Source organism: Podarcis liolepis (assembly GCF_965112155.1).
Source record: "Podarcis liolepis genome assembly, chromosome: 3".
NCBI classification, from domain to species: domain Eukaryota; kingdom Metazoa; phylum Chordata; class Lepidosauria; order Squamata; family Lacertidae; genus Podarcis; species Podarcis liolepis.
This window is the reverse complement of record NC_139557.1, coordinates 71,163,561-71,186,875: the sequence shown is the minus strand read 5'-3', so window position 1 is coordinate 71,186,875 and position 23,315 is coordinate 71,163,561. Positions and strand designations below refer to the sequence as shown.

General features: G+C 41.6%; 3 protein-coding genes across 6 annotated transcripts in view; 1 reads left to right on the top strand and 2 right to left on the bottom strand.

The window, feature by feature from the left end:
• The window catches only part of PNLDC1 (PARN like ribonuclease domain containing exonuclease 1), a 54,591-nt gene extending 50,839 nt beyond the window's left edge, over positions 1-3,752 (bottom strand). For all 4 annotated transcript variants that reach the window (XR_014524382.1, XR_014524383.1, XR_014524384.1 and 1 more), the window contains exons 1-5: positions 3,454-3,752; positions 1,491-1,548; positions 1,309-1,382; positions 423-456; positions 182-305 (exon numbers count right to left, since the gene is read on the bottom strand). Coding sequence is in view for 1 of the 4 variants with exons in the window: in XM_083496526.1 (XP_083352652.1) it covers positions 182-305; positions 423-456; positions 1,309-1,382; positions 1,491-1,548; positions 3,454-3,529 (366 nt within the window). In the remaining 3 variants the exon portion in view is untranslated. The remainder of the gene's footprint in view (positions 1-181; positions 306-422; positions 457-1,308; positions 1,383-1,490; positions 1,549-3,453) is intronic.
• Positions 3,753-6,411: 2,659 nt separating this feature from the next.
• MRPL18 (mitochondrial ribosomal protein L18) lies at positions 6,412-9,456 on the bottom strand. The gene is made up of 4 exons (XM_083496670.1): positions 9,042-9,456; positions 8,308-8,494; positions 7,632-7,866; positions 6,412-6,596 (listed from the first exon to the last, which is right to left on the bottom strand). The coding sequence occupies exons 1-4, from the start codon at positions 9,109-9,111 to the stop codon at positions 6,525-6,527; spliced, it is 564 nt and encodes a 187-aa protein (XP_083352796.1). The 5' UTR covers positions 9,112-9,456; the 3' UTR covers positions 6,412-6,524.
• Positions 9,457-10,477: 1,021 nt separating this feature from the next.
• On the top strand, positions 10,478-23,098 carry TCP1 (t-complex 1). The gene is made up of 12 exons (XM_083496508.1): positions 10,478-10,780; positions 12,620-12,705; positions 13,964-14,092; positions 16,826-16,923; positions 17,863-17,973; positions 18,261-18,442; positions 18,952-19,078; positions 20,132-20,307; positions 20,508-20,631; positions 20,951-21,143; positions 21,440-21,603; positions 22,714-23,098. The coding sequence occupies exons 1-12, from the start codon at positions 10,711-10,713 to the stop codon at positions 22,928-22,930; spliced, it is 1,677 nt and encodes a 558-aa protein (XP_083352634.1). The 5' UTR covers positions 10,478-10,710; the 3' UTR covers positions 22,931-23,098.
• The last annotated feature ends 217 nt before the right edge of the window (positions 23,099-23,315 follow it).

The window sequence follows — 23,315 nt, the reverse complement described above, 5'->3', positions numbered from 1 at the left end:
TGTTCTGGGGGGTCTTCCAACCCACCCAGCCTGACCCAATTTCAGGAGGCATGGGAAGCGTATATGGGGAGAAGAGGGAAACCTTGTTGTGCAAGTAGAAGACGTAACAGTGCTTAAATGGCAAAACAAGTCCAAAAATTCACATTTTGTTTGCTTAGTCTATTTGTAACAGAAAACATACCTTGTTGTAGTCAAAACCATAGTGAGACAAGAACTGAATGCTAGATGTTTGGAAACAGACCTCAGAATCCATTTGGCCAAATGTCATGGGAAGGAGAAAAAAGTTATAGGAATGAGCCACATACCTGCAAAGAAAGCAGAATGACTAACAAGATTTCTGCTGGGGAAGGGCTAAAAGGCAGCATTTTTATCCCGTGATCACCAGGTAAATATAACCATTGACAAGAAAACACTATACGTACTTGTTGGATTTTTCATTGGAAAATATTGACAAACCTGAAAGAAAATGTAAAATGTTATCACACAAAACAGGCACCTGCACACAGTGACATTTTGATCACAAATGTGTGTTCTTCTCTATTCCTTGGCTAAAGCTATGCTAGAACCATTTGCCTGTTAGTAAGGATACCACCCATCTAGTCATTTACTGAACATGACAATAGCAACCTTTCAGGTGGAAAGTTAAATTCGCCTTAATTTTAGCACCAAATACTGGCAGACATTGCAAGGAACCTTAGGTGTTTGTAGAGAGGCTATTTATGAGGGACTTGTAGCTATATTGTTCATAGATTTATTACACTCCCCCATACTACCCCAAGAATCATGTTTGCACAGCAGATATCAGATAATTCCATCTTGACTACTTCCAAGAAGAGCCACAACCTCCCAAAATACCTAGAGAAAGAAACACCTCTGTTCTGGTAACTCTAAACAAACAATGCAGGAAACAGAGCGTTCCTCTAAAACAGAGTTGGGGAACCTTTTCTGGCCAAGAAGCTACATTGTTATCTCTTCAACCCTTGGTGGGCCAAACTTGGCAGAGCTTTCTGCCTGTCAGTCGAATGACTTCATGGTAACATTAATTGATGCTGTGCTTTGCAGCCCCAATTATCATGACTTCAAAGCACAGTGCTGGTCTGTTTAAAAGCCCTTTGGAAACAGCTTCATGCCTTGCTCAAGGAGGGAGAAGAGGTAATCTGGACTTAAGTCCCTTTCAGTCTCCCACTAGAACCCAAAATACGGCCACCACAAGCATTCCCACCCAGATCCTTAATGTCCCTCAGTCTCTCACTCATACTGCATGTACAGGATTTACATTTGAGTTTTAACAACTCAAAAAGAACTCACCAAGCTGACTCACTGTAAATTGCTGGACGCTCTGTCTGGCTTTTTGATAGCGCTCAGCAGGTGAATCAAAGAGGCTGGGAGGGGAGGGGGGGGAAATCATGAAATACTTCCGTGTTGTGTATGCACCTTTATAGTACTCCTGTACACATCATCTGAAAATATGTATGGTTAGACAAACTTACCTGTGCTGATTACTGGGTGGAAAGGTAGAATGCAAACCTGTGAACTCCATGTCAAGGCCTGCAAAATACAAAGAACAAATTGAACACAGCAAAGGGCACCAAACTAAACTATTTGCCTTCCCCACTGTGAGCATTTTTTGTAATTTTATATTCTGCCGGTTCCATCAGTGCTCTGAAATCCTTTGCATGAGACACCAGTCCCTATATTTGGTTGATTTTAAGAAGTTTCATCAGAACTGTAGCTATTATAGCAATAAAACCTTTGGAATTTAGATTTACCTTGTTAGTCATGGCACAACACTAATGACCAGCTGCAAATATTCACTTTTCCTGACCCAGTTTTGTCACTGGAGGTCCAGGTAGCCAGGAGCACCTTTTTTTCAGCTTTGACTGGTACAAAACCTCTTGCCAGTCCTGGAATCAGATACCTGAACTATTGTGGACAAGCTACTGATCCTTTCAAGACTGGTTTACTGCAATGCCCTTTCTGTGGGGCTTCCCTTGTGCTTGCTTCAGAAACTACAGTGAATGCAAAATTCTACATTGTGACTGCCAACAAGAGTGAGATTTTGTCAGTATATTCTAGCTCTCCTCAAAGCTCTACACTGGCTGCTGATTTGTTACATGGTCCAAGGTGTTATTAAAATATAAAACCCTCATCAGCTTGAGAACTGTTGAAGGATCACTTTACTCCAACCTCTTCAACCTGCAGAACTGGGACTTTTAACAAACGCCACATACCTCTTTAAAATAGGGACCACTCTTTTAAAGTAGTCAAACCTACACTCTGCATTCCCTGCCCTTTTATTTATGTAGGTGCCATTTTTGTACTGTTTGTGATGCCTACTAAAAACGTTTTGTTTATGAAATCCTATCCAGACATGCAATTTTTTTATGTGCATTTGTGTGGTTTTATTATGTATATTTGTTTTTTAACTGTTGATTTACTCATATTTTGATAAATTTCAGTACATCTACTTGTTGTTTTTTAAGTTTGATTTTATTAGGTATTCTGTTTTGCTTCATGTAAACCGTTTTGAGACCTTTTTGATGAAGCCGTACATAAATATTGGTGTGTGTGTGTTTTGTTATTTAGACCAGAGCAGGGAGGGAGTGCTGCTCTGGTTCGCCAGAAGCGGCTTAGTCATGCTGGCCACATGACCCGGAAGCTGTACGCCGGCTCCATCAGCCAATAAAGCGAGATGAGCGCCGCAACCCCAGAGTCATCTGCGACTGGACCAGGGTAGCTTTACCTTTAAGGAGGGAGACGGCACCTCCTCAGCTCCTCAATACAGTACTAAGAAAAATAAAAGATTTTACACTCTGAACAAGATGACCCCATGCAGCTGAAAGAAAAGTGACTGACAAGGTGCCAGGGCGCCTCCAAAGCTGCCAGGTTCATAATGATCAGAGCGATCCACCTCCCTTGGGATCTAGGAACGGGCTTGCTTATTTACAGTATTTGTTTTTAAAGCCACCTATCCTCTCAACTCTCCATCAGGAAGAGTTGAGAGCACACCCCAGCCACTCCTGCTACTCTGAAGCAGCCGGCAGCGTTGAAGAGATCTGAAAACACTGACCTTGGTTTCCCCTTCCCCAATGAATTCTGGGGACTTAACATGGCACAAGCCGTGAGCATTCTGCTGAGGGATCCACTGGCTCTCCCTCCAGAACTAAAATTCCCAGTATGCTTGCAACGATTGCCGTTATATTAGTTTTAACATACTAATCCTGGAGAGGGTGAGCGGGTTCCTATTGAGTTCAGAGGGGTTTGCTTCCATGCAAGCACGTCGAGGCTTGGACTGAGGCAGATCTACCCAGGGGACCACCCTTCCCTTCTCCTCCTCGCCGTTACCGCAGCTCGATCAACTAAGCCCAAGGCCAGTCGAGGGCCATTGGGAGATGCCCCCCCCCCCCCGCCTTCGCAGGGATAGCTTCCCCCCACCCCCAGCATCTCCCTCACCGACAAAGTCGCAGCCGAGGATGAGCTCCTGCAGCTTCGGCAACTTCTCCTCAAACTCCCCGGCTCCCACATCCATCCCGCTTCCAGGTACACGTGCGAATCGAGGCTATTCCCGCCCCACAAGAAGAGCCGGGAGGAAGCCACGCCCACCGCCTTGAAACGGTGAGGAGCGACTCGAATTGCCGAGGCTAATTGGATGCAAGCCTTGGCTTCTGCCTCCCTTGAGCTTTTAAAGGCGGTCGACTCATGGGCTGCCCCCTCTCCGTATCCACAGAAACTATGCCCCTAGCAGATCCCCCCCCCCGAAGGCTTGCTCCTTGCATTGGGGGTGTTTTTACCCATGATTTCCCCCCAAAAGGCTCAACAACTATTATTATTATTATTATTAATATTATTCCCAGCCACTCTGGGCGGCTTACAGCACATATAAAAGCATAGTAAAACGTCAAACATTAAAAACTTCCCTAATCGGCTGCCTTCAGATATCTTCTAAAAGTTTAGTAGTTCTTTATCTCGTCAACACCTGATAATCTTAGGCTAAGATAATTATGCCTATTTCATTGTTTTCCAACATTTGGTATCAAATATTTCCATGCAGTAGGCCTATATAGGCAAAATGTGCTGGTGTTGTGACTATTTTCTGTTTTTTATAGTTGTCCATGCAACAATTTACTTCACATTAGCAGATGCCATCTGCAGTGAGAAAATTAGCTATGCGATATTTTAAACAGGGGCACCCGCAGGAAAGAATAATCAATAACGGCCTTCCTCAACCTGATGCCTGCCTGCTATTTTTAAAATAAATAAATAAATAAATACCCTGCCCATCTGGCTGGGTTTCCCCAGCCACTCTGGGCGGCTTCCAACAAAATATTTAAAATACAGTAAAGCATCAGACATTTAAAACTTCTGTAAATCTGCCTTCAGATGTCTTCTAAAAGTCAAATAGTTGTTTATTTCCTTGACATTTGATAGGAGGGCATTTCACAGGGCAGGTGCCACTACCAAGAAGGCCCTCTGCCTAGTCCTTTGTAGCTTCACTTCTCGCAGTGAGGGAACCGCCAGAAGACCCTCGGAGGAAGACCTTGGTGTCCAGGCTGAACAATTGGGGTGGAGACGTTTCTTCAGAGAACAATGGATCTCCTTAAAAAAGCTGTCCCTCCTAACAAAAATCCATGGGGCGCCTCACCCATAATTTCCCACGAAACCCCTTTCTCCTTGAACACCCACTTTCTTCCCAACTAGGGCTGCAGTGACGTTTAACACCAGCATAGTCATCTGGAAAATCAAGCAACTGAAACTTTCCCTCATACCTCTTGATATGGGAAATGGCATCTGACTTGTGTCACACGGTGGCTAAATGTACAGGAGTCATCCTTCGCGGAAATGGACAGCAGCAATACTATATTAAAAAGTGAAGGGTTGGGGGGGGGGGTTAAAGTTTATTTAAGTGTTTATAAATAAACTGTGAAAGTATTTAAGCCCTGATCCTAAATATAATCAGGACTGTTTAAAAATTGGGCCTTACCCCTATGTAAACAGAACTGCCAATAAAACAGGAAAATCCTGTGTATGTGGTACTCAGGAATAAACCATAGCACATGTAAACTTTCAAATACTCACTTTGAAAGATTAAATTGCAATGTAACCATTAATCTCCAGACTCAAAACACTTTGGTTTGGGTAATACACCTCACCAATATACTGTGAGAAAGGTTGCCTGATGTATTGGTTAACTGACACAGTTGTTCAGAATCTGGGATAACAGATAAACAGTGAGAACTTTAATTAAATACAACATTTCTGACTATGGGCCTGGTGACAGAATTAGATGTTAAATCAACCATTCTAGTTTGATTTTCTGACCTTAACAAACTGAGGAGCAGAATAAATTAAGCTAATAGGTAATTCAAAGATCAAGGCTCATTAGTGCAAATGGCATGTTTAAATGCAACTGAGATTGACCATAAACCTATTGTTAGCCTAACGCCTCCCAATTAACTTTCAGCTGTAAGGGTGACAATGGGGCCTACTTGATTGTGATATAGAAGCTACTATCACAGTAGGGCAGGCATGTCCCAAGTCTAAAATCCTAAAAAAATCTCAACAACTTTGGTCGGCCCTCACGCATGTTCACTGGCCCTCTTTGAAAAAAGTTTGGGCACCCTTGCAGTAGGGTGACTGAAACCAGTGCAAATGAATAGGGCAAATCTGAACCGCTGCTGTCACAGGCCCTCATGGTATATTTAAATTGTGGTCCCAGAGACAAATTGCAGCCATTAGATTTTGTCAAAGCACGTATGAAGCTTATCACAGCAAACACAACATAACTAGTTTAGGTAAAGGACCCCTGGACGGTTAAGTCCAGTCAAACTAGACTATGAGGTGCAGCGCTTATCTTGCTTCAGGCCGAGAAAGCCGGCATTTGTCTGCACACAACTTTTCGCATCATGTGGCTAGCATGATTGACCACTTCTGGCATAACAAGACACTGTGACGAGTGCCGGAACGCACAGAAACACTGTTTACCTTCCCACCGCAGCGGTACCTATTTATCTACTTGCACTACTTGAACACAACTACGTATTCCTGTGCTGAAACAGTCCAAATTGGCCAGTCTGTTCATCTTGCTGAATAGTTTTGTGGCAAGAATAGCTGCAAAATACTAAACTGTACACGCAGTAGTAGCAAACAACTTTTTTCACTGTTACCACAGTAATTAATTTGTTTTGTTTAATCTCTCTCTAATCTTTTTTATATGGGGGTAGTTTTGATAGAAAAGCAGCAAGAATGCCCTAATCAAGCTTCAGTTTTCATAGATCAGGACCAATGACCAAGAAGCTGTTAAAGGCAGCAGGAATATACTGCTCTGAAATTATTTCTAAGAGGTTTCAGCTGCAGCCCAATTTGTATAAAACTTTTTTTAAAAAAAAATCACCAACAATTGCCACCAACATCATTTTATTAGATCTTTATTTAACATAAAATGTTTCAATAGCATTCTAACATAGGAAGAAAATACAGAATTGCAGGTTTTTCTAAAGTATTTCACAGCATCTTCTTATTTCAACTTATTCATAAATTCTTTGCAGTTCTTTCAGTACAACACCGCCCTCTGCCATAGCATTTTGGAATCTCTGGACCTTTTTTAAAAAAAAGAGAAAACAATTAAATCACAACCTTTAGTATATAATTTGTGTTATTATATTCAACATACAGAATGTTGCAATTCTTAGATCCCACTGGATAGATCAAAGTGACCAACCAGGTGCCTCTGAGGGTATCATGGCTAATACCTGTTGAAAGCATTGACTTCCCCATTCTGCTCTGAAAGCCACCCAAGCCAGCGGCTATTACTACATCCTGTATTGGCAAATGCCATAGCTTCAGTATTCACTGTGTGAAGTACTTCCTCTTTACTGTCCTCAATCTTCCAACATTTATTGGATGGCCCCAAGTTCTAATACAATGAGAGATGGAAAAGACCCTCTCTAACTGCTTTCTCCACCCCATGCATAATCATGTATCCCCTTACTTTTCTTTAACCTCCCCCCTTCGCACAACCCCCCCCCCCACAAAGCTGTAACCTTTCATCATAGGGGAGCTGTCCCTTTCCTATCCTTTGGCAGCTCTATAATATCCTTTATGAGGTGAAGCAACAAGAACTTTACACAGTATTGTAACTGCCATTGAACCACAGATTTGAAGAACAGAATTATGACTTTGCTGTTTTGTTTTCTTTCCTAAGGATCCCTGGCACGAAATTTTCATGCCTTTTTCACATCTGCCACATACCGAGTTGACATTTTCATTGAGCTATCGCCTATGACGCCAAGATCTGCTTCATGGTCAACCACCCCCAGTTCAGACCCTATTAGCCTATACGTGAAATTAAGATCTTTCTGGCACACATTCTTCCTTCCCATTGATTATCCCAATCCTTCAAGAGATTCTCTCATGAACAATGCTAATTTCTCATTTTAGTGTTAGTGACATTTAGCAACACTATACAGACATGTTCCACATTGTGAAACAGTACACCAAGGGAGATTGCTTGTCATCAGTTGAACCACTTAGCACTCCACTGCTAGAAATTAATTGCTCTGTAAACAAGGCTTAAAACGTAAGAGGAGTTTCTAGGTTAACAGAAGCCTAAAACTCCAAAGTAATCTACTTACCGCCTCACCACTTCTTTCCCATGGAGTTGTAGCTCTAATATCCACAAAGTTGATTCCTGCTTCAAGACAGCGTTGTGCTAGCACACGCCCCACATTCTCACAGGCTGTGACATCTGAAGTACTATAAAGGTGCTTCTTTATGGCCCACTCTCTAGTGGAGGCAGAGACCACAATGCGACCACTGCAGTGCACAACATAGGCCTCCACATGATGCTGTGTTCGCTCAAGTCGTAACCTGAATTGCAAGGCACGAAAAACAGAATTTCATTATTTTACTTCAACAATTATTCTGATATAGTATCAATGACAAGTTTCCCAAGAATTCTATTTATAGTAGAGAACCTTATGCTTTATACCTGGAACTCCCCCCTGCCAACTTCGACACAATACCACCTCTTCCTCTCTCCAAGTCTCAAATCAAAACTCAAAAACTGCAACAAAGCATATATGAAGCAAGGCTTAGATCCTCTGCTCACAGGGATGACTGTGAAGAGGGCTGAGATTCAGAACATTGAGCATGAGCCTGAAAACACGATAACACAATTGCTCTCGGCAGGTTAGAAGAAACGTATCAGGAGACAAAAGACAAGCTTTGAACAAGAAAATATTGTTTCTTAGCAAAATATTCTTCAGATGTTTGTAGAATTCTCCTAGGCTTTACATTTTTATAACCTACCTATTCCAATACTCTTGTTTTGGCCATGTGGTTTTCCAGCCTCGCTCTTTCCGTGCTAGAGATAACTGCTCCAAGTTACGTGGATTACGGTTAACGAAGTCAGGGGCAACAATCTCATTTTCTCTTGTATTCTCTTCATCTTTGGCAGAAGGTCTGGAACTGGGAATAGAAGAACTACATCTGATACCTGCAGTTGAATAAAGAAAAACTAAAGTTTAACACAACCCAGTGCACAGAAATATTTCCAGCGTACAAGGTCAACAAAACCTTTGCATTATGTGACCTCAGCAAAGGTATTTGTAAAACCAGGCAGAAGCTTACTGCACAGTAGCTCCTCCTTTGAAAGAAAAGGGGGAGAGGGAAAGCCATGCAGCTTTGTTAAGGAACAAGTACTACAACAAGTACATATTAAGTTTCTACTAACGGGAAGTTGGGCATCGATCCTCAGAGTAAGATGTGCTTGAGTTTTCCCCGGAACACACCAGGTGTTCTAAAAGTTAGCAGATTCTCAGTGAGATTTACTCCTGAGAATATATGCTTAGGATCGGATCATCGAACACAAACCTAGTAAGTACTGTATACGATTGAAAGAAATTTCAACCGAAGTCAGTAGAGTTCGCTTCCCAGAAAATATATGAAAGACAGACTAGAAAAGGCTCCCGTTCACTTAAATGGGCTCCTTCCCCAGGATCCATCTGAATTCTATATTAACACTCAAATCCAAATCTCAGCACCTTGAGCAGCTGCCGGGAATGCCCTAGCCACGATCCTCAGCTGCAAAGGCCGCCACCTCCTCAGTGCCATCACGCCGGGAGAAGAACACGCTATAGGGCACAGGGCAGCACCATTTTTACAAAGGGAAGCTCGGAGCTTCAGCTCTACCCCTTATCTCTATCTATATGCAAACCATAGGAAAGAAAATCCGTTTCCGCCCCGGGGGCGGGGGCAAGGCACTGCCACAAGTTTGTAACCCTACTTCTGATTGGTCAATTCAAGGAAATCCACCCGCTTTCCTCCATAGAAAGGTCCTATAAACGAACAGCGCTTTGAGTTAATGGCTTGATGTTGGGTCCACAGACCCATAGCTTTCCGAGAGTATAGATGGGACCGTAGTTTTCGAAATGAGAGACTTGATATATTCAGATACTTCCTTCTCCCGGATTGGAACTGAGATCCGCCAGCAAAAAATAAAATATTCCCTATATCTATTGTTGGACATGCAACTGCGCAGCGCTTTCAGCATGTAAAAGGAACGTAAGGCATCTGCAATCAACTGACGCAGAATTTGGGTTGGAAGAGGAGTTTGCAGGAGGGCAGTTTATGCAGTTTTACCTCTGCTACACACCCAGCGGCGTTTTGCACGGAGGATTTGGAAGGGAATCTAAATCAGTCTCGTAAACTCATCTCTAACCTGCGATATTTCAATCTTAGTTCCCTCAAGCTACAAGAATGGACTATACTGGCATTGGACTTTGCATGCCTTAAATGCTTAGAAACGGAGCGAGGAATACACGAAATAAGATCTGTAAAAGAGTAGGAACGTCTTTTGGGGACTTGGGTTCCGTATAGGAGCCACAGAAAACCCCCCCTCCTCCCTTTTACAGCTAAAACCGGCTTTTCCATTGAAAACCCAGAAGTCGCCTCTTCAATGGGATTTCCCTCTACATTTTCGTATATCTTTTCAGTAGAGTCGATCGAGGCTCACAGAGTGCAGTGCGCTCATATCCGGCGCAGCCTTTATTACGTAGGAGGAGCGGTCCGGCGCTTTTTCTTACGTCTTCGATTTTGACACCAACCCCCTGTAGCTTGATTTTGTCAATGCAAAGTGCGCTTGCGCACTACGGCTCTGATTTTTCTGTCGTTTGCCGCGGGGGAGGGGGGCGCTTGCCGGAATTAATTCATCAGATTAATTTCTGAACTGTACAATAATAAATATATATAATAATTCATTGGAATATCACTAGCTTCCCCCAACATGACAAGCTGCGGGGAGTCTCAGGCAAAAGTAGCTTCAAAATGGTTGGGAAAGGAGCTGATGAGACTTTTCCAAAGGCGCTTAGTCAACCTGGGGAATTCTCCTAACGCGAGCCTCCCCGGAACCCGGCCACTTTCTAGAATCTTCTAGAACGCATATAACCGCCTCACTTGTTGCTACGCAACCGGAAGGAAACGCTCGTTTGCGGCGCAAGGTCCAATCACCATCCAAAACTCAAAAGACAGGCCCTGAGCAAACTTGTGCCCCGCGTTTTGATTGGTTCATCTCTTACGCCCTTCCGGCGAAGACGACGCTACAAGCCTCCCAACGACCACCGCCTTGAGGGGCGGGCTTACCCAGGAAGCCTTGCGCCGCGAGGTCTGCAGTGCTGCACGCGCGTTACCGCCTCGCTCTCTTTGTTCGTCAAGATGGCGTTCGACGGGCCTTTGGCGGTTTTCGGAGAGCGGGGCACCGGCGAGCATGTCCGCACGCAGAACGGTAAAATAAAACCGAAAGAAGGAATGGTTATTAATTTCCTCGGGGCCTTCCGAAACCCTCTCGCGTGTGAGGCGGAACCGGCTTCCCTGCGCTTAACGGGCGCGCAGAGAACGGGCGGCCTTTGGCCAAGGCAGCGAACGTTGAGTTGCCCCACAGGCGTCACTTTCCTGAGCCTTTAGAGAGGGGAAGGGATCTATCGGGAGGTTCAAACTGAGAGCCACTTGTTCAAGTCTTTTTTCCTCTCGCCACGCCTCGGGTCCCGCGTTCGTGAAATAATTCGCTTTTTCCATGTGCGATGGAGCCGCTCCTTTTCCGTCAGCCTCCGTAAGAATTGGCGGCAGTGACTGGGGAGGGGGGGGCGGCGCAGCTCGCTTCCTTATATGGCAGGGTTCGCTTCCGAAGCTTGTCTCTTTGGTTAGCCACATTGCTAAGCCCGATTTGGATGCATTGAGGATTTATGAGAAACCATGCCATGATATCGGCAGCCCACTCCTATTCTGGTAGGAAATGTAACCGATTGAAAAAATATGTTTCAGGAATTTCAAAGCAGAACCACAAAAATAATAATTTCAATGATGTTAATTTGTAATTAAAACATTAAATTGGGATGTAATTTTCAATTTCACATGGCACGTGTGTTAAAAGTTCACATGGTTAAAAGTTCTGTCAGAGTATAATGCTTAACTTGTGATCAGTTGACCTAATTCCATTAGTTCAAAATAATGTCATTTAAAATCTGTACTAGTGTTATCTTGCACAATAACGTTGAAACTACATTTTCTTTTAAGAAGTGCCATGATCATAAACTGCTGAATAGGTTATTATTTTAAAAATCACTGGTGACTATAGACTTAGGCTAGTGAATATAGATTTGTTTTAAGCTAAAGGTTAGCTGTGTTTTTCTCATTTTACATGAAATCCCAAGTAGTGGTAGATGATGTAACAAGTAGAGGGGAACTTAAAAATCCTGATCAGCATTGTCTTTCCCCTTCCCCATTGAGATCTTGCATAGATATGTTTATGCTGGCATTTGGTTTTATCTGTGGTGAGAGGTTGCATTTTAATCTTTCATACAACAAGTTCTATTGCTTTTAAAAACATGTTTGAGCCTTATTGTGCATATTTATAACATTATAAACTGCATTTAATTTATTGAATTAAAATATATAGCTATTTCCCCAAGCTCAGGTACAAGTTTATTTAGAATCTGTGCTCGGATAGGAGTTGGACCCTTCCCATTCTACTGCCACTTATTTGCATTACCAAATAAGAGGTTATGCTTATGGGATAAAGAAAAGCCTGCCATAGTCTGAAGGAGAAGAATGAACACTGTCTTCCTCCTATACTAAATGGCAGAACATAGTACAGTATTACAATTACAGCGAATGTACTTCATTGCTTTTGGGCTGGTTCAGCTGTGCACATGAGCCTGAGAACATTTAGACACACTGTGCATGGAACTGTTATAATGGATCTGGGCTTACACTAGAAAATGCCTATTACAAACTGCTTGTGTGGTCCATTCCTTGTGAAAAACTGGATGGATTGTGTGAAGAGAGCCTACTTGTGGAGGCTCAGATTCATCTTAGAGGTTCTCTGCAAAACACTTGTTCCCCCATTCAAACCATGTACAAATAACATTGAGGTACAGTATTACTATAGTTAAATACTAAACAAAGTGGTAAGTTTGGTTTTCTTAACCAGAATTAAATACTTTTCTAAAAGGATTTGATTTAAATAAGTGTATATATGGCAGCATCTGTATCACATAACCTATTGTTTTAAGAAAAACACTTGGCGCTGTTTGAGAGGAAAATGTATCTGGTTTTTTTTGAACAGTTATGGCTGCTGCTTCCATTGCCAATATTGTGAAGAGTTCTCTTGGCCCAGTTGGTTTGGATAAAATGCTGGTGGATGACATTGGTGTAAGTAGACACTGTTTTCTATGAGTAAATTTTAAGAGAAAAGTGCACTGTGTAACCAAGATACGTCTTTCAGTAAGTCTATAAAATTATCCTGAATTAAACATGTTTTTTAAAGTGTTTCAGTGTTCAAAATTCTCCAGGCACATTTTGTACCTGGCTATTGACTCCTTAAGACCAAGTAAAGATGGTTGGGCACCATGATGATGATGATGATGATGATAATAATAATAATAATAATAATAATAATAATAATAATAATAATAATAATAAGGTGCCTGCCTGGGGATCATTGCATCTGGACCATTTTCACACACTTAATACACCATTCTGTAGAATTCTGTCAGTTATATTTTATCTGCACAATCAGAATTAATTTCGGGAACCAAAGTGCTTTTTCTGTGCAGCTTGAGCAGTAGCAGTGAACAACATCATGGTTAATTGTTGTAGCTTGTCTTCACTTCCCCCACCCCACTGCCCTGCTCTCAGTTGTGAAAAAATATTCTTACGTTATGAATGGTCATTACTGTACTCAAATAATTTCCATAACTTGTTGGTCACAAGGGTTTGGCTTAAAACAGAATTGGGTAAATATACATGCTAATTCAGTTATCCATTCTCAGCAGCCTTGCAAAATATGGGCAAAATGTCCCTTTAATGGGCAATTAATTAAGACTTGTGGGACTTTGGCTCACCGTAGTGAGAGTAAAAAGCAACCAGTCTCCATCCTCACTTTGAAGCTGAAAGGGGTGGGTGGTGATTTTCCCAACAGCTTCATAGTTATCCCTGTCCTCTTCTCAGCTCCAACACTGAAAGGAAAGCTGGAGGTTATTTGGTACCTGTATGACCAGAATGTGCAGGACCAAACCAGTAAGCTCACCAACTGTTCCTTCTTTGAAGCAGAAAAATGAGGTGGGGTCTTGCTTGGTTGCTGCTTGGTAAAACCTGCAGCAAAAAACAGACTGCTTAGTGCTGATACTGTATGTTGAGGGTCAGCCAAAGGTGACGTGCTCCCAGCCTGTCCTTACCTCAGGAAAATCGGGGGGGGGGGTTCCTTGGCTGATGTTGGGCAGAGGAATTTGGCAGCCACATTTTCTGACAGCTAGAAATGTTAGTCCAAAACTAGGGACCCCTGAGCAAGTCCCTAGCGATCCTTAAGTAGTTCTTTATGATTGTTTGCATAATGTTTCCTATTATATATCATAATTATGATTAATGTTAAGTAACAATCATTTATTTATTTGTGTGTCTGGAATGTTAGGATGTGACCATTACGAATGATGGTGCAACTATTCTGAAATTGCTGGAGGTAGAGCATCCTGCGGCAAAAGTTCTGTGTGAACTGGCAGAGCTACAAGACAAAGAAGTTGGAGATGGGACCACCTCTGTGGTATGTGTATGTTTGTAGATTCATGTGCACTGGAAAAAGGCTGGGAGCACAGTACTGTTCTGTGCTATCCCACTCAGGTCTGCTTTGAAATCTAAGCAGCATATATATGATTTATTTTAGATACATAATAAACCTGCTGTATTGATGTTTTAAAAATATTGCAACCGCTTAATGTTAGGCTTGCTATGTCTATTTATTCCTTAGCCTATTTTATAAAAGCCTGTTTCACATAAAGGATTATTCATTTATTGTTGTTGAAACGAAGTATGCTCAATCAACCTGCCAAACCAAAATACCATAATTAACACAGACTTGACAAACAGTTTAAAAATTACATACTCCAGCTTAATTTGTTTGAATTAGAACCGTAATAATTTATTATTTATACCCTGCCCATCTGGCTGGGTTTCCCCAGCCACTCTAGGTGGCTCCCAACAGAAAATTAAAAACACGCTAAAACGGGGGTAGGCAACCTAAGGCCCGGGAGCTGGATGCGGCCCAATCGCCTTCTCAGTCCGGTCCACGGATAGTCCGGGAATCAGCTTGTTTTTGCATGAGTAGAATGTGTGCTTTTATTTAAAATGCATCTCTGGGTTATTTGTGGGGCATAGGAATTTGTTCATTTATTTTTTTCAAAATATAGTCCAGCCCACCACATGGTCTGGGGGATGGTGGACCGGCCCATGGCTGGAAAAGGTTGCTGACCCCTGTGCTAAAGCATCAAATATTATAAAAACTTCCCTAAACAGGGTTGCCTGCAGATGTCTTCTAAAAGTCAGATAGTTGTTTATTGCCTTGACATCTGATGGGAGGGTGTTCCACAGGGCAGGTGCCACTACTGAGAAGGCCCTCTGTCTGGTTCCCTGTAACCTCACTTTTTGCAGGGAGGGAACTGCCAGAAGGCCCTCGGAGCTGGACGTCAGTGTCCGGGCTGAACGATGGGGGTGGAGACGCTCCTCTAAAAGATATTGGGATGTATCTAATGTTGCACTAGCAAGGTTCCACTGGTGCAGTAACACTTAGGTTTCCTTTCTTCCTCCTCTCTTGCGCCTCTGGCATCTATTCTGGAAGGTCCTCCAATCCTCTAGAGTTGATTTTGAGGGCACACGGCCGGCTAGAGTGATAGAAGAGGAAGACCAGTTGCGCACACAGACAACCCTAGTGCCAGAGGAGCTGCAGCATTAGATATGGCCCTTTCTCCCATGAATTATCTTTAAACAGGTTATGCTCCCGAACCCACTTACAAGGCTACTTGTGTTTACTGTTACAACTGGAGGGAAAGTCTTCCCATTTGACTACCACTTATTTGCATTGCAAAATAAGTGGCTATGCTTATGGGATAAATAAATGACTGCCAAAGGTCTGAAGGAGAATATTGACAATGTATTCATCCTATATGAAATGGCAGTACATACTCTCTCTTAATAATTTTGGGCATGCTTATAGTTTGGATTTAAAGAAAACACCTGTTACACTTTACTGTCAGAAGTATTATTCTTTCTTGCAAGTTCATGTAAGGGGGTGGTGCAATTAAAAGATGGAGTAGCTTGAGGCAGAAGAATAAAGTTTTTGGGACTGCATTGGCTATTCTGAATGACAGACCGGCATCAGTACAGCATAGGGTTGAGTATACTCTTTTCTGTACTCTGAAAGATGCTTATTCGTTTTTTCTTCATCCTCGTGCACACAGTGATTATACAAAGAACTCAGTAACTTCTCACATTAACATGAGAACAAACCTTAGTTTTTATCTGCCTGCTTTGGCAGTAGCCAGAAGTAACCACCTACGAGGAAACAAAATGGGGCCATCATTTCTCCATCTCCCAGCAAGCAAAAGTAGCAACTTCCTTTTTGGAAGATTTGCCTGGGAAAGCACTGCAGTTGTTAAAGTGTGCCCCAGCAACAGAACCAACAAATACAATTCTTAGACCATATTTGGATTCCATTTCTGTAGCCAGGTCAGTCTCTTTAAATGCCTTTGGGACAACCCATGTTCCACTTCTGACTTCATAGGTTATTACTTGATAGGGTATTAGAACTGTGTCAAAATCGGAGGGGAAGCAAATGAATATTGATGCTGTTGTGCATTAAGAGCCTTCTGTTTCTTCATCCAGTTTCTGGTCCTTCTTGTCACAAGACAACAGGCATATACTGAGCTATGTTTATCCTTGCATCATAATCTACAGGCTTTTCTTTTTCTTTCTAACTTCTCTACTGTGTCACTTCCACCTAGCCAGGGCTGGTTGGGGGTCAGGTTTTTGGACACATACATGTGGTTCTTAAGGTGCAGGCATCTGATAGGATATGTCTCCCTTACACAGACACTAGGTATTCTCAAGTGCTTATCTTTTGAAGAGGACATTGCAGCCATGGACTTGGGGTGAGAACTCAGCTCCCAGGTTATGAGAGGAAGTGGGCCCCATACAGCAAAAGCTGCTGCTGTTTGCAATGGTGGACAGGATAAGCTAGGGCAACTGTGCCAGGCCAGCGCCAAATCCTCTTAAGCCATGGAATCCTGGAAAAAGTAGAAAGGATGTGAAATTTAATTTAATGGTCCCTCCAGGGCCAGCAAGAAGTGTGACCTGCAAATGATACCTTCTATCTGCTAAAGAGAATGAACTTATCACATTAAGACCATCATTCTTTTTTCATTAAGCTTATGCCTTGACTATGCTGTAATTTTTTCACAGAATAGCTTGCATATTGTTAAATCGTGTCTGTTATGTCTAACAGGTGATCATTGCTGCAGAACTTTTGAAAAATGCAGATGAGTTGGTTAAACAGAAAATTCATCCCACTTCTGTCATTAGTGGATATCGTCTCGCTTGCAAGTAAGAAAACTGTTCAGTGGTGAAATCTACTGCTGAGCAATTTCAACCTTCCCTGTTAAAGTTTTATTGAATCTTAAGATTTTTAGTTTAGGGCAGTGTGTTATTGTGCCTCAGTGACAGCACATTTAACGACCCCAGCCATCATACGAAAGGTGGATGGCAAGTAGGGAAAGAGCACTGGTGTTATGCTGCATGTGGAATGTCCTTCGTAGGGAGGCTCAGCTGGCTCTCACTTTGTTATCCTTTTGACACCAGGCAAAGACTTATGTAGGGTTTTTAACATACTGACAGGCCATATATGCAATTTATACTGAAGGTAAGGAGAGATACATTGGCAGAACAGCTGCCATAGGCTTTACGTGTCAGCATTTGCTGACTTGATGCTAAGACCCGTGTGTGTGTGTGTGTGTGTGCGTGCGTGCGTGCGTGCGAGCTCGCTGTCTAGGTGTACCCAGGACTGATTCAAATGTCCTCTTCATTTCACAAGCCTGCAGGACCACATTTTTGTCTTTAACCACTGTCGGAGCAGCAAGTATGGTAGAGGTTGTTGCACCCACAGAAGGAGATTTGAGATGATCAGCCTCCTTCTGCAGGTGTAGGAGATCCATTCTGTCTATGACCCTCACACACCCTCTAAGCCACCATAGGATGGCAGTCTTAAGTTGCTATGATTAAGCTCATTGATCCAGGTTGTGTTTTATTCTTTGCTGGGGTCAACTTAGTTGTTTTATATGTTGCATAGTATTTTAAAACTCTTTCATAAGCTATCCTTGGAAGGATGGCTGGCCATTGAAGGAAATAACTCATTTTCAGCCTTTATTCCATTTTCAAACAGATGAAATTACTGATAATGTTACAATTTCTGTAAGTAGCCAAAGCATTGAGAGTATTAAAATTAAATCATAACTACCTTGTAAAAAATGTGCTTTTATTCAACAGGGAGGCAGTTCGATACATCAATGAGAACCTTGTTATTAACTCAGATGAGCTGGGCAGGGACTGCCTTATTAATGCAGCTAAAACATCAATGTCCTCCAAAATCATTGGAATGTATCCTTTCAGTTTGTGGAAGCAAAGTATTGAGTGCTACCTTTAAGAGAAAAATAGCAATTTTTCTTAGATATGTAGTGGGGGAGGTATAAAGGCATTGTCTAATCCTGAAATCATTGGCATTCCTTTAAGAATGTCTTTCCAGAGAACTTGCATCTGTATAATGACATTAGTCTTCACTACTATGAAACCCTCTTGAATATTTATAATGTCTTTTTAATGTGAGATGTGCAGTAAATTTAACAGATGCTCAACTGCTCCTATTCTCCTTAACAGTTCTCTTATAGTGACAGTGACTTCTTTGCCAACATGGTAGTGGATGCTGCACTTGCAGTAAAATACACAGATTCAAAAGGGCAAGCACACTATCCCATCAACTCCATTAATGTTTTGAAGGCACATGGTCGCAGTCAGAAAGAGAGCATTCTTGTAAATGGCTATGCATTGAACTGTGTTGTGGGCTCCCAAAGTAAGGTCACATTCTTATTAACAAAGCAATAGAGTTTTGTGTTAGTAGGAAAGACACACATGCACTTTCTTTTTTTGAGGAATCCTAAAGTAGATGGCATAAAATATAGTTAACACTTCCGTTTAACATGAAAGTATGATACTAAATAAACTGTAGGAGACATTTGGTCCTCTTCTGTCTCGGGCTGCAATTCTGCACCCTCATACCTGGTAGTAAGCCCTCTGAATTTAATGGGACTCACTTTTTAGTAGATGTCTAAAGATTTGTGGTGTAAAAGTGTATCAACCAATAATGCATGATTTGAATGGATAGACACTGATTTAGCCTAGAGGGTTTATGAACAGAGTGGGTTTCAAGAAAATGAGTCTTTGGTGAATAACTTTGCTACAAGAATTACTAATAGCACATTTTAAAGAATATTCCTAACTTGATTTTTAAAAATAAATTTGAAATACTGTATTTTAATAAACAACCTAGGGTGTGTGGTATGTTTTTTCTCCTTTTTAAAGGTATGCCCAAGAGAATAGTAAATGCAAAGATTGCATGTCTTGACTTCAGCTTACAGAAGACTAAAATGAAGCTTGGTGTTCAGGTCGTAGTCACAGATCCTGAAAAACTGGACCAGATTAGGCAGAGGTATGCTGTGGGGGGACACTTGGAACTAAAATGATAGTGTGCATATATAGGTTTCAGGCTTGTCTTAGATAGTGAAACATGTTTAAAAAGAACCAGGGGCAAACACGGAATCTTTTAATTAAGTATTGGTGTGTGAATCTAAGCTCATGATTAATTTGAAATCAATTAAATCAGTTTACCTTCCCACAAGTTTGCCTCCTTATCTACCTGAATAAGGAGCTCCATAATCTTTGTAATTGTGTGCCATAACTGAAAGCAGTAGAGCTGCCTTCTCCAACCTAGTGCCTTCCAGATGTTTTGACTACAGCTTTTATTATCTGACCAGTGCTCATGCATGGAAGATTTAGTGCCAGTAATACCTTGGCGGGCACCTTATAAAGAAAGGCTGCAGTAGGGCTACATCTGATGGAGCTCCATCTTTTTGTGGGGTCTAGCAACCTTTGCATCATAGAATGGTAGAGTTGGAAAGGACCACAACGGTCATCTAGTCCAACCCCCTGCAGTGTAGGAATATTTTTGTCTCATATGGGACTCAAACCCATAATCCTGAGAGTATAGGAGTTAGCTTTACTAACTCATCTATCTCACAGGCTTATGCTTCTGTCTATTGCTAGACAGCTGGGTTTGGATGGAAAAGTTGTATACTTTATTAATTTACCAGTCTCTGATAGTGGTGATGCATGTTCTGGTAACCTTCAAATGAGACAATTGTATAGCATGTAGAGCTGTCTTTGAAGATGGTTTGGAAACTACTGTTAATTTGAGATATATCTGCAAAGATTTTATATGGGACCGGGCATTATGATTACATGTCAATTGCACAGGCGTCCAACTCATTTCAAAATGCTACTTTTGATCTTTAAAGATCTTTAGCAGAGGCCCTGTATGCGTGTCTGGAAAGCATTTTACATGATATGGATATTAATATAATTGGGAAGATAGATCATACATTAAATCACAACTAGTTTTATGGAGCATTTTATCTTTTCAACCACTAATTTCATATTTGAGTTTGTTTCTGTTTAACTAATGCATGCCTACTCTCTCATGCAGAGAGGCTGACATCACTAAAGAGAAAATTCATAAGATCTTGGCCACAGGCGCAAATGTCGTTTTGACTACTGGTGGAATTGATGATATGTGTCTGAAATACTTTGCGGATGCTGGTGCCATGGGAGTACGCAGAGTTCTAAAAAGAGATCTTAAACGCATTGCTAAGGCTTCTGGAGGTAACTACAGACATCTCAGCATTAAATCTTAATACCACAGCTTGCTAGTCTTGTTAGTGAAGTTAAATATATAGAAACATGTTGCTTACTGCCACTTGTTGGACCTTAAAAACCCAAATATGAGTGAGGTTGTTTGGCATAATGAAAGTGGCTTTTGTGAAGCATACTAAAGGCCTTGCTTGTGTGTTGTTTTTTATAAGCCACTCTGTGTTCAACCCTGGCAAATCTGGAAGGTGAAGAAACTTTTGAGGCATCAATGTTGGGACAAGCAGAAGAAGTGGTTCAAGAAAGAATTTGTGATGATGAATTAATCTTAATCAAGAAGTAAGAATTATTCTCTTGCATAAAGTATTGGTACCAGCATATTTTGCTACATCTTTTGAAATTTCCTGTTTGATAGTTGCCATGATGCCTTTTAAATTGTGTGAGCAGTTATATGTGTGGGATAGATTATTTTCAGTCCTCTGTAATTAGTTTGAGACCATGAATTTTCTTGATAAACCTGGATACAATTCAGTTGTTAACTACATAATGAAAAATGAGTAACTCAAAAATACCTAAATAGGGTTGGTTAGATTAGCTATTAATTTTTTTGATAACTAACTCAGGAATAAGGACCTTTCACTTTGTCTTTCTGAAACAGTACTAAGGCACGGACTACAGCCGCCATTATATTACGAGGGGCAAATGACTTCATGTGTGATGAAATGGAGCGCTCCTTGCATGATGCTCTTTGTGTTGTCAAAAGAGTATTAGAGTCAAAGTCTGTGGTTCCAGGAGGTGGTGCAGTTGAAGCAGCGCTTTCAATTTACCTAGAAAATTATGCAACCAGCATGGTAAGTTTCTAGTTAATAAATGTTTGGAAACACTTCTGCCTGTGAACTTCGTTTTATTGTAGCTTTGGACTTTTTTTTCAGTTGAGAGCAGCCATAATTCACTTAATAATTGTTGAAAGATGCATTGGGAATTTTTAAATGTAAGATTGATTTTAAAAATGTATAGGTTTATTCTGAATACCTATACGGGATCACTTCAACTAACGTTCAGCACAATAGACTATTTATTGCTAATAAGGCATTGTTATTTTGCATTACAGTTCTGAAATGCTAATATATAATTCTTTTTTAATTAGGGATCACGTGAACAGCTTGCTATTGCAGAATTTGCAAGATCGCTTCTGGTTATTCCAAACACTTTAGCAGTCAATGCTGCTCAAGATGCTATAGATCTTGTCGCAAAACTCAGGGCATTTCACAATGAAGCTCAAGTGAATCCAGAACGCAAAAACTTGAAATGGTAAGTGTCAGTGCAGAAAGAAGTGGAATTGTTTGTCACAAGCCCAATGACATATAGCTATCAAACATTCAATTCTAGTCTTAATATGCCAGCACTCAATACAAATCATCTTTAAAAAATGACTTAAGCCCTGTGTCTGTAACAGCAGCTTTGCCAAGGTACCGTATTTTTCTCTCTATAACACGCAGATTTTTTCTCCTAAAAAGGAAGGGGAAATGTCTGTGCGTGTTATTGAGTGAATGTGTGGTCCCTGAAGCCGACAGTCCGGAGTGGAGGGGTAAAAATCAGGCAAAAATCAAATCGCGCGTCTAGGAGAAGGGAAACCTGAAAAGAGGAAGCGGCTGCTTTCCTGCATTCTGCCTCAGGGTCTTACTGCCCACCCTCCTCTGTTTCGTTGCTGTGTTTGCTCAAACAGAACAAAGAGCAGGGAAAGCCCCTCCCCTCCAGGCAAGAAGAGGGGAAAGCAGAGTGTCCTTCCTTCTAATTCCTCTCCGTGCTCCAGCCGGAAAACATGCAGATGGGAGAGAGAGAGAGAGCTGGCTGGCTTGGGTGGGTGGATGGGGGAAACTTTAGCCTTCCTTTCCTCCCTCCCGTTATACCCCTCTCCTGCATTCTTAGCCAGCTGCTTCTCTGCACACCCGTCTCGTGCTCCTTGTCCCTTCTGTGTTTTTCCTTCCCTCCCCACTTAAAATGTGGTTACAAAGCATGGATCCACATGGATCCTCAGGATCTTTGCATTGGGTCAGCCCAAATTCACCATCAGATCACATGTCTGTGGCCACAGCATGAAGCACAAAAATCATATATCCACTGTTTCATTCAGAATGTTTTTCCCTTGTTTTCCTCCTCTAAAAACGATGTCCGTGTTATGGTCAGGTGCGTGTTATAGAGCGAAAAATACGGTAGGTTTTTCTGGTGGTGTACGTCAGGTACAAGGTTGACAAAAATGGATAAAAGTTTGAGGAAGAGCACAGGAGCTAAATGTTGACTTGCTCTCGCTGTATCAAAAATGTTACAAAATTGGGATTAAAAGTTAGCTCTTCATTTGGGAATATTAAACATATCTAAAGTTTATGTACCTATCTAAAACAATTAACTTTGTTTTTAAAGGATTGGTCTTGACTTAATCAATGGAAAGCCACGTGACAACAAGCAGGCTGGTGTATTTGAGCCTACTGTGGTTAAAACAAAGAGTCTGAAGTTTGCAACAGAAGCTGCAATTACTATTCTTCGAATCGATGATGTTATTAAGCTGCACCCTGAAAGTAAAGGTGATAAAGGCGGATGCTATGAAGATGCAGTTCATTCTGGAGCAATTGAAGACTAAATGCATTTTTATTCCAACTGTTCCTGTAAAAGTCTTTGTAGTCTTGTATGTACAAGTGTGTTAATGAAGCTGTTGCACTTCTGCTTAATTACTTAAAATTAAAAAATGGCTGTGTCCTCATATTTGTTCTGATATTTAAGCACACAATAAAATGCAAGGTGGCTAAGAGCTTTTGAGGGCTTAAACTGAAGTCACTATCCAGTGCTTTTGGTTCTCTACACCAAGGAATGCTGTGCAGTCATGCCTTGCGCTAAAGTAGCAGTACCCAAGGTTTTTGCTCTGTGCTGGGGTGGGGCAAGCAACAGCTTAACTTTTCCTGAAGTCAAGAGACTGATTCTGCCCACTAAGGTGCTCTCTGCAGCAGCCAGCAGAGGGATTGGCCATT